Source organism: Cyprinodon variegatus, unplaced genomic scaffold, assembly GCF_000732505.1.
Source record: "Cyprinodon variegatus isolate N-32 unplaced genomic scaffold, C_variegatus-1.0 Scaffold147, whole genome shotgun sequence".
Lineage (NCBI taxonomy): Eukaryota > Metazoa > Chordata > Actinopteri > Cyprinodontiformes > Cyprinodontidae > Cyprinodon > Cyprinodon variegatus.
In genome coordinates, this window is record NW_015150600.1 from 1,156,039 (window position 1) to 1,169,896 (window position 13,858).

General features: G+C 37.8%; 1 protein-coding gene across 2 annotated transcripts in view; it reads left to right on the top strand.

Annotated features, from left to right (window-relative positions):
* Positions 1 to 13,858, top strand: part of sema6a (sema domain, transmembrane domain (TM), and cytoplasmic domain, (semaphorin) 6A) — a 147,587-nt gene that overhangs the window by 104,629 nt on the left and 29,100 nt on the right. For both annotated transcript variants that reach the window (XM_015377137.1, XM_015377135.1), the window contains exons 13-16: positions 3,620 to 3,793; positions 5,309 to 5,449; positions 5,569 to 5,646; positions 13,798 to 13,856. In XM_015377137.1, the coding sequence (XP_015232623.1) occupies positions 3,620 to 3,793; positions 5,309 to 5,449; positions 5,569 to 5,646; positions 13,798 to 13,856 (452 nt within the window). The remainder of the gene's footprint in view (positions 1 to 3,619; positions 3,794 to 5,308; positions 5,450 to 5,568; positions 5,647 to 13,797; positions 13,857 to 13,858) is intronic.

Here is a 13,858-nt window from a genome sequence, read left to right on the forward strand (position 1 = left end):
ACAAGGAAAAGCTGGAAATTACATTACAGGTTTTTTCCGACTTGTCTAAGAACCCTGGAAGACAAAAGATAGCAAGCATAAAGAGTTCATTGCTCTTTTCACAAATTTTTAAGCCTAGAATTTCTTATTATTCTCACTGAAATTAAAAATCAAAGCTATGTCACAGTTTTATGTTGTTAAAACTCATGCAGACTGGTGTACTGGAGTCTGCTCTCCACCCCTAATAATGATGGCAGATTGTTCTTGTTGCCCAGCAAAGACCGTACTGGGGTTTCAATCCATTCAGTGGTGCTCACATGGAGCCCTGACCTCCATCTCAATATGGAAAGAGTTCAGTGATAAAACAATCCTTGCAGACATTGAAGTTGGACTCAGGTGCTAAATCATATCCCTAATGGCAGGTTAGGTCTAATCATTTGATGCCTCCTAAATGGTTGAGATTTAAATATTTCTTGCAGCGGCTCTGGATTTAGAATTTGTTCACCCTGATAGATCCATGACATTTTGACAAAATGTTGCTTGAAGATTTCTTTGTAGATTTAAAAGCAAGACCTCTGGGGTCTTCTGTCGTCTCTGTTAGACAAAATGCACAGCTTAGCATCAAAAGGCTTATTAGCCTTTTTCAAATATCATCTTTATCACTAAAACATGCCCGTTTACTTTCGAGTCATTTGTTGAAAGAATTTCTTAAGCCTGAAAAGTATCACAACGGCATGTGGAGTGGATATAAAAACGCCTTTTGGGGTTTTATCATGGATTAATATTTTTCAGCTGAAGTCAACTGAAAATGAAAACCGTAATAGGATTTGATCCTTGTCACACCCCAGAGAGGACACTGGCATATCAAGTACTGGCTTCTTCCTCAATACGGAAAAAGGTTTTTTGTTTTTTTTTGTTTTTTTGTGTTTTTTGTTTGTTTTGCCATGACAGTGTGCGTACTGCTGAGCTAGTAGGACACAATCAGTCACTTTAAGAAGGAGCATACACACCAGAGAATTATATTCACTGAGATTTCTGTCATCTGGATCTAAATAAAGAAGACAGACATTGCCTTAAATACTGAGACTTTTTTATTTCTCAAGCTGAAATCCCAATTTCACACTCTTTGGCGCTCATGCTAAGACTGAAAGTGTCCTAGCATGACTCAAAGTGTAATTAAAACTTTTGGTACTGTGGAGTGGGTGAAGCTGTGATCACTGAGAATTTCAGGTGAAATTTTAAACAAGCAAAGGCAGGGTATAGAGCTGCAATTATTAATTATTTTGCAAATTGATTAATCTATTGATTATATTTTAGATTAATCGATTAATAATCCGATAGCAAAGTGTTCCTTAAAGAATTTTTTTTTACAAAAATTAAATCAGGTGAAAATAAATGTTTCCCCTTAAGGAGTTCTGGATAGAGCATATGGATTGACAAAAAAGTTTTCTATTTATCTTAAATGCAACATTTTTATAAGTCTTTTAATTTTTTTTTATAATTACTGCTCCAAGTGGGTTGCTCTGTCAGCTAAATGCATATTTTACACTCTCTATACTCCAGTTAACGATTAATCGACTACTAAAATAGTTGACGATTATTTCAAAAATTGATTAATAACGGTTAACGCGATTCATTTTTTTCAGCCATAGTAGGAAACAGTATCAATGTGGTTTTAAAAGTAATCTTTAACATCATCTTCAAATTGTTCTCTTTAGACACATTTCTTTTACCTTTAAACCTGTTTTACATAAGGATCACTCAGTCAACGTTAATGGCAGTAATAGTGGACTTCCTAGATTTCCGGATAAGCTTTCATCGGTAATCTTTAAATCCAATCTGCTTCTATTAACCCCTAAAGCTTTAAGCTGTTTTTTGAAGCTTCCATCTTGAATCATCCTAACATCCTATTGGCAACAAGTCCTTAACCTAAGTGTCAAACAGAATGCATAGGAGATGCAACAAAGGGTTTGAAATAACAGTTAGGCCAAATCCCAACCTTAGTCATAGACAATTAATTCAGGTAGGGGTATTTTCCCCTGGCGAACCAATAAATAAATATGTCAAAAGATCTTTCTAATTCAGTTGAGTTTGGTTAATTAGTGTAGGCAATTATCATTTTATTTTCTCTCATTCCAGAACCCTCTGTGCCATTTCATCAAGACCCATAAAACCTCGTTACCTATAGGGCCATGTGCACATGCTTTTTGCTGACAAGTTTTTGTGTTTTTCTGACTGTGGAACCCACAACAGTTTGTTTTCTCTCAGAAACCGCATCAATAGAAAACAGGTTTCAGCGTGTGCAGTAGCAGCCATTCGAAATGGCCCTTACAAGTTAAACGCCAGCCGAATGGCAGCCCACTTCACTCCAACTCCTGGCGAAATCCCCTCCAACTTCCAGCCACTGGAGTGACCCCTCTTTCATATTTCTTTACTCTTACCCTTTAATTGAATTACAGGGTCTGACAAGGAGATAATGCTTCTCTTTAGATCTTAATGTCCACAAATCATCATGACAGAATACTTTAGAACAAATTTTAATGTTTAAAAAGGAATTGTAGGGGACCAGCCAAGGGACCATCAAGGAAAGTGGGGGAATTTTGAATGGCTACTACTGTAACTGTCTTTGTGGGGTAGCCAGAATGACTTAGCAATTGCACCGTAAGCCTTTGCATGTTTTTGAGCTTCAACAACGTAATGCAACTAGTTCTACAGTCTTAATCCCAATAGTTTAAAGCTTCTACTTGTGCTTCTCTTATGGGGATTGTAATAAAAACATCACATAGTGTTAAAAGAAACCAAAATAAAACCCTCCTATTTTATTCGACTATTTGATGTGCACAGGGCCTAAGAGCAAGGCTGTCCAACAATAATCAAAAGCAAGAAAAAGCCAAGTTCAACTCAGTAATATAATTACAAGGCCATCTATTTCTTTGTTATAATGACAGGTGCCTTTAAAAGTTGCACCTATTGCTATAACAAATCTAATCTTATAGCTGGAGCATCCACGTCGGAGGCAGATAATAAGGTACCAACTAATCTTTAAGTAATCTCAGTGTTGCTGTATAACTTTAGTGACCTCTGAACTTGAAAACACAGAGTGCAAATAAATGTGACACAAGATTTTAGAATTTTCACTCAATCACCTGCTTTAGCAACAGACTGAAACTGTCTGACATGCATTTAGGGAACCGAAATCTATTTTTGCTGCTTTGTTAAAAGTTTTACAGAAAGTGAAGTTTGCATGTAGCACAATCTTTAATTGTGAGAAAATACATGTGTGCTTTTTGGTGGATGCTTAAGATACTCTGATGTCTTTTTTATTCTCCCTCTTACCTACTACAAGTATTATCCCCGTCTTATGAATGTAAAGTATCATTTAATTAACAAGGTAGCAAACCCCCAGTGCTTCGTTGTCGTATTTAGACACTTGATATACACAATGGAAAGCCCATTAAGTGATTAAACGATTGCCTCTGTTGTTATTCTCTGGACCTTACTTCACAACATTTACTCAGTGTGCGTCACCATTAATTGTCCTTCCAAAAACTGTTATATGTCGGCTTGATGATTGTTTAAAAGTTGCACTAACAATTGAGCTGCATGGCTGATTTACTTTACTTGGTAATCCTACTTCCAGGTATCGTTTGACCCGGATTGTGGTGGACAACGAGGCGGGCCCCAACAGGAACCACACGGTAGTGTTTCTGGGATCTGAAAAGGGCATTATCCTGAAATTCCTGGCCAAAATGAACAAAGGCTTCCTCAACGACAGCCTTTTCCTTGAGGAGCTCAACGTCTACAACCCTGACAAGTACGTAATTATGTGAGCATGTGTGTCTAATAGAGGGAACACATGGATACTGTTGCCACAAACAGAGGAAGGCCAGCTTTTTTACCTAATCTGCATGTGTGTGTTAAGTGATTCAGAAGTGTTTCATTCTGCGATTCTAGCATCGATCAAGTAAGCCAACCCACCAGCTCCACCGCTACCCGCCAGTTCCCCCGACCCAAGCTCTGAAGTGAAGCCAGTCACCCAGATGGCTACTCTATCATTTAAAGGAGTTTTATCAAGTTACACTTTGCCCAACCACAGCTTCTAAATTAAAGACACAGACACTAAAGCTCTGGATAGCATTGGAGTGTGGTTCCCAACCACAGCAGAGCTGAGCTCTTTCCAAAACGCCGGCTGATTGAAGGAAACACACACATACACGCTCAGGCTGAGGGCTGCGTTTGTCTTCGGAGCCAACATCGGATCTCTCACTAATTTATCACATCTTTGTAGGATTGGGTTCTATAGATGAGGCTGTTTAACCCTGAACTTTGCTCAGGACTACGAGCAGAGTGCTTTTGTGCCGCAGAAAAAAAATAATCTGATGCAGTACAGTCCTGCCAGAGCAAATATTTGGTTGAGAGGTAATAGATGAGAGTGGGGTAAAATGGCAGCATGGACACAGGAGAGAAAAAACAGTCATGAAACCCAAAAAACGAGAAAATGGAAAGTTAGAGCTTGGCTAAGGGGCTGTTTGCAGTTTGCACTTTGAGGTTGTATTGTGGGTGAAAAAGTTTAAACAGCATGAATCATTTTGCAGTATATTTAGATGGAAATCCATCAAGCTCCTCCCTTCCCACCTTTTCCAAGTAGCTTTCTTTCTGTTTCCACCCTATCTCTTGTTGGCTGCAGCAGAGCATTCACCGGCTGCTGGCCATCTGGCTTCAGTCGCGTACAGTAAGTGACTTTGCCTCCCTGCTTGGCCGGCTGGATCAGCATAGGCCCGATTGTTGTGCATTACCCAGTGTAGATGGATTCTAAGCCCTAATTGTTAGCGATAATGCAGGACTAGAGCTCTGTGAACAGGAGATTAAATCCTGGAAGCGGGATGGCAGGATGAAGGGAAAGACAGGATAGAAGGATGCTCGACACACCCCAGAGGGATTAGAATGTGCTCCTGCGTGGCTGTGGAGACAAAGTAGACTAACTGGGGTGGAGGAGTGGTTGCGTGTGGAGGGGGTTGAGTTACTGTTTGTGGATTTTACACTTAAGTGCTGCTGACTGCTCACAGTGCCCATCTGTCTGTTTATCGGTTATATCCGTATCACCCTTTTTCTTATCTCTTTTATCTCCCACCCTGCTCCTGACCTCAGCTAGCATTATCCTTTTTCTTGCTGAGCCCACGCTTAGTCCGTCTGCTTCTTCTTAATCTGTGTATTTTGTTCTTGAAACTAACTCTTAAACCTCCACCTAATTGTGATGTGTTGCCCTGACCTTCCTTTGGTCAATTGCATTTTAGAACAATGTAAAGTAAAGACTCTTCCCTCATTTCAGGTGCAGTATAGATGGTGTGGAAGACAAGCGTATCATCGGCATGCAGATAGACAGCAAGAGCAGCGCTCTGTGGGTGGCTTTCACCTCCTGTGTGGTCAAAGTGCCGCTGTCTCGCTGTGAAAGGCATGGACGATGCAAGAAGTATGTTGGAATTTCGCACATTAAATTACAGTCCCTGCTGTGGTTTATTGAACAATCTTTGCTTAATTCCAGTTCATAAAGTATTCAACAATATTGATAAATTCTGTGGCTGTTTTTAGGTCCTGTATAGCCTCCAGGGACCCGTACTGTGGTTGGGTGTCAGAAGATGCCTGCCGACAGGTGACTGCTAAAACCAAGTAAGTAAAAAGAGGTGCAAAATTATAAATGCAAAGTGGTTTTGATAGTGGGATATAAAACTATATTGATCCCACTCGAGAAATTCAAGCATCCAAATACTACTGGGTGACCAATGCAGACTATTATGTTTAACCATTATTTAAAATTTACTGAATCATTAATACAAATTATCTAAGAAATACATATTTTACAGTCTTCTGGGAGTTTGTTCCAGATAAGTAGAGCATCGAGAACTATGTAAATGCTGATTCTCCATGTTCTTCTCCACTGTTGCAGTAATCAGTTGTACTAAAGATCAATGCATAAATAAGTTTTTCTATATCCTGCTTGGACATTAGTCCTTTAATCCTGAAAATGTTCTTCAGGTGATAAATGGTTGACTTACTAACTTTGGATCTCTTCCGAAAGTTATTACGTCAGTTTTGTTTTTATTCAGTTGGAGAAAATGATGGTGCATCCACATATTGATATGTTCTAAGCATCTAGCCAACCCTCTGATGGGTTCATAGTCACCTGGTGACATCGTGATGTGAAGCTGTGAGTCATCTGCATAGTTGTGTTAATTAATCTTGTTGTCTGCTATAATCTGAGCCAAGGAGAGCCTGTAGATATTGAATAGGAGGGGCCCCAGAATGGAGCCTTGAGGAACCCTCAATGTGATTATTCTGGTCTATGATTTAAAGTCCGCTACTGACACATAAAAATCCCTTGGTAGGGAAAGGTTTGGCCTTTCTTGGGTCAAGTCTGCTTAACATTTGACTCAAGTATTATCTTAATTTAATATCTATTTAAATGATTTTTAAGGTTAAAATGCAGTACTTGGCACATACCCAAATATGCCTTTCTAAAAAAACAAAAAAAAACAAAAACAAAAAACAACTGTGACAGTGTAGTGTTGCTAGTTGCTTTCAACAGGGACTAAACCTGGAGTGGCTAAAGGTTATAAAGTGTTTCTTTAAGCATTCAGAAATTCTTGCAAATACATCTAACATCCTTCTCTGCATTTAAACATCATCTGACATTTATAGGTATCAATGCTTTATTCTAAACACTTAATTTCAATACATCAAACCTCTGCAACTATTCAGATTCCACTTCTTTGGTAATATATGCCATTCCCCTGTCTATTTGTTCAATTTCACAGTGTGTAAATGCAGCAGCCTGTAGTGGCGGGGCTGTTGCAGAGATGAATGGAAGGAAAGTGTTATTTGCTCAAAGCTTGGGGTTGGGTACAGTGCCGGGGAAAGTTTGATGGCCTCAGCAGCTATAATTTTGTGGCTGTAGTTATGACACAGAGCCAGATTATACTTTCATGAACAAACAGCGTGTGAAGGTCTGTGGTGGGAAAAAACATCTCATAGATGAAGTCATAAAAAGGAGCCAGTGCCCTACTGGCTTTTTGACATTGAATGAGTTTGATTTCTCTCCTTTAAACCAACTGGTCTTGCATGCTACCAGGCCTCATGAACACAGAACATGTATAAGCCTACAGACTCTTCCCATTGGGCCATTATTCCTTTACTATTTTGACAGATTTTCCACTTTACTGGAAAGATCCAAAACTAGGGTATTAAGAGATCACATTACTTCTATGGTCACAAGATGAAACAAAACACAAAACAAAGATGTTGGGATTATTCTTTTTCCTGTGCTTCCAATAAGTATTAAAAGCATGGTTTCAGTGATCTGTAATAGCGTTTCCTGTTGCTGTGTTTACATGTAAGTGAAGATACAGAAGGTGTGACAACATTAGTCTCTATGAAGTTTGCACAGTAAAGCTGAAAAAGGAGCAGAGAGCTGCTGCCATTTTTAAAATGACTATTATTTCAGTTCAGATTTTAATGTTGTATATATTGCACAAGTTATGGTTGTTGAATTCTAAGTTTGTCCTTGTTCCAGTCCTAGGCCTTATGAGCTCCTCTTCTGCACAGCTGATGGGAATGTGGCAGAAGATATATATATATATATATATATATATATATATATATATATATATATATATATATATATATATATATATATATATGCTGCTTAGCCTTGTCTTCATTATGCACATTTGAGTTTGTCCCTTATTTTTTGTTTTTGTTTTTTACCTTACATTGTTTACACATAGTTTTGTATAAATTAGTTTCCTGGATCCCAGAAAAGCCCTTAATATGCTTCTACTGGCTCAGTGTGGCAGGAAATAAAGGGAGACCAAGTGACAAGTAAAGGTGCATAACATTTAATGAAGGTAAAGCATAGAAAAACAAAACCATGTATAAGCGATTTAAAGTCGAGGGAAAAAAAAAACTCAAATATGCATGATGAAATAAACATCCCAGTTGCAGAGCAACAGGAGAGCAAGAGCATATCCGTTAGGGAAACGTGGAGAGAGTGGAGCCAGCCAGTGAGCGAGAAAGAGAGAGCGCCAGAAAGACGGTGCTTTACAAGCCAGATCCCTATCACCTGCACAGAGGAATGGCAAACAGGTCAAGCCTGCTCATAAGAACTAAGGCTGTAATGATCTTAAAGCCACAAAAAAACATGTAAAGGCTTTTTAATTGAAAATTTTAAATGTTTTTGTTATTCACTACCAGGCAATCTAGTTGCACAGAAACTTTATTTAGAGCAATAATTTCAAGATAGGAGGAAAAATGATTTATTCTAATAGATTATGATTTGGACTGAGATGGGAAGAGGTCTGAATTTTTTTTCACATCCAAGATTCTTGCCTTACCTTCCTTTGTCCAATCCTGCCTGTGTATCTATTTTTATTCCTCTATATTCCTCCAGCACACTCTTCTTCTCTTTCAAGCCTCCCCTCCTTTACTTCTTCCATCTGGCCCCAATGCTAGCGTGCCAGCTTTCCCATGTGTAGTTATGCCTCTTATACCTACTGCCTGCAAACAGCTTGTGCTGTAGTCTTACAATATGGTCCCTGGTCACCCCTTTTTCTCATGCATATAATTGCACCTGACTCTGAATTGTCAGTACATTATAAAGTAGCTACAAGGTTGTGTTGCTGTAATCAACCTATCTGATAAAAACACTCAGATAACATGAAACCATATGTTGGTTTGTAACCCAGTGAAGTGAAAAATGTAATCAAAAAAGGTAAACGACAGTTTTAGGGGACCAAGCAACATATTTAAGTCTTACTGTATGTATAGTATTTTTGCTGCTTTCCAGTTATTAAACTCTATTATAAATAATTAAAACCACTCTGCTTGACCCACATTTCCACCAACCATGTCCCCTCTACACAAACCTCTCATCTAGCATAATAATCTTAAATTATGCCAGGTGATAAATATTAAACAGCATTCTTGGTTCCCTCCAGCTTTGTGGAGCGCATCTCCTGTGTGATTTAAATATGTATTACACTGTACGGTTGCAGGGGGCTCTTAACCCTAAACGGACTGTCTGTAGTGTTGCATTCTAACACTGCATTGCTCATTCAGGAATTAAACCACTATGGGTTTGACCTCCTTAACTCGGGGTTCATACATTTATTCTTTATATGTGCCAACTAAAGCCCAGATACGACATCTATAAAAGAAATGCTTATAGTTAATTAATCTTTAATCCAGTTGGATTTGAACCGTTTAATGTTTATCTCACCACAGTCGGTAATCTTAACATAAACGAATACTGGAAACCATGACAAAAAACTGTCAGAAATGCACAGCATTTCAAGCCAGAGCAGGATTAAGTGTTGATGTCTATATGGGTTTTTGTCAGATACCAGACATGCTTTGACTTTATCGGCACTCAGCAAGTTTTAAAATTCTGTCTCAGCTTTGTGTTAACATTTAAGCATAAAAAAAATCAGATAAACAGATTAACTGAATCTTCAGATATGAAGCAAGAATGCCACTCTTAATGTCTAGTGCTGGATCTTTAAAAAGATTTTTATGTAAGAAAGGAACAAATTGTGAACATGACAATTCAATGTTCCTGATTAAATGGTTTGATTCTTACTGCATGCTTGAAAAGTGTTAAAAATGATAGTAGCCTGCATGTAAATCAGACATCTTTACTCTATTATCCTTAAATGCAATGCAACTCTATGACTTCGATATGTAGCTCTTTATTTAATAAAACTGTTTTTGGAAAGCTTTTTCAGAGAATGTTATTAAACAAGAACATCATGAAGACCATGTTGAAGTCGTAGATATGTTTAAAGCACTATTAAGTTACAAACAATAGCTTAAAACATCTTACACTGCTGCTCAATCCATCACCTTATAATTGAAAGGGCATGGTAACTCTAACAAAACCTACAAAGATGTTGCCCTTTGCCAAATAGTATTGGCTTCATCTTCACATTTTTCAAAAAAGAGGCACTTAATTACATGTGCAATTTATTTTGATAAAAATACATTTTGCAAGGAGATGCAGCCTCCCCATATCTTGTTCCTGGCTCCTTTGATTCAATTCAGTTTATTTGTATTGCGCCAATTCACAACACATAATCTCAAGGCACTTTATAGTTCACCAGATCATACAGTCCAATATGTATGTCTTCTATCTAAGGAAAACCAGTTGATTGCATCGACTCATTGACTCAAATGCAATCCCTCACACTAAGTATGCTTGTAGTGACAGTGGAGAGGAAAAACTCCCTTTTAACAGGAAGAAACCTCCAGCAGAACCAGGCTCAGTTTGAGCAGCCATCTGCCAAGGCCGACTGGGGTTCAAGGAGACAGAGGCAGACATAGAGAATGAAGCAGAGATACAAAAGCAAACTGTAAACACACAGGCAGGCAGATGAGCTCTGAGCCAGCTATCATGTCAGAGGATGAATAGAGCACATCCAGCAAGTCACAGTCAGAGAAACAGGACTACACTGAAAAACAGGCTGATCTTGAACATCTATAAACAAAGGTGTTGATGGCAGCGGCACAGATGGTATTTCTCTCCAGGGTGGTGTCACAGCCAAACAGGAACAGACGAGACTATGAAAGCCTATAGCAGCATAACTATAGAGATAGTTCAGGATAACCTGAGCCACTCTAACTATAAGCTTTAACAAATAATATAATATAATTATATAATATAATATAATATAATATAATATAATATAATATAATATAATATAATATAATATAATATAATANAATATAATATAATATAATATAATATAATATAATATAATATAATATAATATAATATAATATAATATAATATAATATAATATAATGGGTTTCCAACGATGTCTAACATGTCTATATTGGTAAAAATTTTACCGGTGCAATTTTCATGCGTTCTGAGTTGTTAGTTGTAAACGCTTGGAAATGGTGCACCAGAAACCTGGTGGGTTTTGAGAGGTTAAAAAGATTTATCAAGTCAAAACAGGAATTGAACATGATACATCTCATGATATTTTCTTTTTTATGAAATATTTATTTTATCTTTATAAAGATTGTCTGCTGTTCATCTGCATTTATTTATACCCGCCTCTGTAGAAGTTTGCTTTCTTTGATATTATTTTGCTATTGTTGTTTTTAATGGATCAAAATATTTTTACATGCACACAAAACATCGTTGCATCTTCTGGCATTGTACCAATACCAGTGTAGTGGCTTTGGCTGTCTTAGAGATGATAGAACGCTTTAGGTCTTAAAAAATTACCTGAGCTTGTGAGGTCTGTATTTTTCCACACAAGGGAAAATCTCAGTTTATGCTATGATTGAGACCACTGGAGGGTGGGGAAGATGAGAGATGGGTGGATGGACAGAGGACGGAGGGGGAGTGCAGGGGAAAGAGTTGAGATGGGCCATAAAAAAATATCATGCGTGACTGTGATTTTGGTTGACAGTTGGTACGCTCTGTTACATTGATCTCCTTACAGCTTGCTTGGTGGTCTTTCAGGGAGAAAACAGGGCTCAGTGTGGACTGCAACAGAAAATAACATAACCCAAGATTTCTCACTCTGTGTCATATGATGGCCCTTAAGCATGGTTACCCCCCACTGCTCTGCTCTCACCTCATGTGATCGTAGCTACACAATCACATTACTTTTGAGGCTAGATAAAGTCAGATGGTGCATACATGGGAAAACATTGCACAATGTAAAGGACTAAAGAAAAAAAAAAAAAGAAACATAAAAAAATATAAATTGCTCTCCTTTTTATTTGACTGGTGTTGATAATAAAGGCAGCAGAACAGCCCAATTTAACAGAGTATAAATAGTGAAAAATATAAAATTAACACATTTATTCGCTAGCTATTTGAATCATAAACCATGTATTGTTCTAATGTGAAATAGAGAACAGTTTGTGCTTTTTTTATTAGTAAATTCAGTTCAATTTATCTATATAGTCCCTATTCATAACACACATAATCTCAAGGCACTTTAGCTAGACAATTGAATCAAATCCAAATGCCAGATTGGTGAACGTTTTCTATCTAAGGAAATCCAGCTGATTGCATTGACTTACTGGTTTGCAGAATTTGCTTCTCCTGGTCACTTGCATAGTGTCGTTTACTCCATACAATCGACTTCTCAGTAAGGAATGTCAATGTTGGCTGTCCTAAACATTGCTAGAAGTCACTAGATGACTAATGACCTGATTTGCATATTTGGTCATGCTTTGATCCAGGTTGTAGGAGAGAAGAATATCAAAGTTAAGAGCAGCAGAAATTCATTTAAGACAATCTAATTATGTTTAAAACTACACTTGAATTTAATCATTTAAAATATTTATCAATGCTCTGCCTGAACTCAAACTACATAAATAAATGTATTTATAGTATCAAAAGTAACAAACACAAAGTTATAGAAGCTGATGAGTTTAATAAGTGACTGTGGTTGTGTGCGAATCAAATACAGAGATTTAGTGAAACAGTTTCAGAGAAAATGAACAAGAAATCACATAAATAAAATCATATTTACATTATATTTACATCCCACTTTGTAATTCATGGCAGGATGAGCTGCTGCTTTGCACATGTGTATCTCATTTCCAGTGGGTAAACAGACTGGAGCCAGCCTCCTTTCTACTCTGTCTGCAGGTAGGGTTTGCCTGAATAGTGTCTGCTGAAACTGACCATATATGCTTTTAGAGGGGGAGGGACTCACAGTAGCACCTGCTGCTCGCTTAGGGGAGTAACTAGAGTCATTAGTGCTTTCAGTTGTTTTTCCCAAAGTCTTTTACATCAGAAGAAAAAGTTGCCTAATTAGTTACTAGTCACTTTAAAAAAAATAATTTGCAAGAGGGCCTAAAAAAATACAGAATAAAGTGACAAAGTCTCTAGGTTGGCAGCAGTGAATGCAATCTGTCGAGTGTCCTTAGATACCAATATTTCAAACCGATCTGTCTGATTTGATCTTGAATCTGTCAAGTGCCTCAAGATGACTGGAATTGTAAACTAGCATGGCAATACTGCAAATAAATTCACTGATTTGATTTTGAAGACCCAGCTCTTAGAATAGTATATCACCTACCCTGTATTTTCCTACCCCTTTTTCTACATGGCCTCAGTTCTAAGTCCCAGTGCTAATCTTCCAGGTATAATTTTTATATTTGGTTTGCATTGTAGATATAACAATGCAAAGGAGTGTAAAAGGAGCTGACCTCCTCTAGAATAATGTGAACCAACCACTGACATTATCTAATACATATTATGGAAGGGTCTCTGATCTGCCAAGGTTTGAGAAAATTAATGATTTAATCTGATCTCTGTTTTCACTCAAGCTTTTGCCTCAATAGGATAAATTGTTCCCTTGGAATAAAGAAATAATTGTGCACCATGAAGTACATTTTCTTCTGGTATCTTCTGTTTTCTAACATGCAGTTGCAACACAGAAAAGCATGAAAACCACTGCCATGAGATATATTAAAGTAGCTGTGAAGACCTACCAGCATAATACATAAAGCATGACTATTTTCAACAATCCTTGCAACAGCTTTTCTTCTAGCCATTTACTTTCCTGTTTGCTGTCTGTATTATCACTGATTCAGGTCTCTGGGGTGCTTGCCAGGTGTTCTTTGTTTTTCAGTGTTGCATAGGACTCTCTGTAGTTTAAACTGTGTTTCCAGCGTATGCTATCTCTGATGGTGTTTCTGTTTGAGCTTTCCCATGGCTGTGTTAGGTGTGGCAAGCCTGTGTGCATGGCCTGCCCTGTTTTCCACCGCTGACCGTGATGTCTCTGTTCCCCGCAGATCAGCCTTCGAGCAGGACGTGGAGCATGGTAACACAGATGGCCTGGGAGACTGCCAAAGT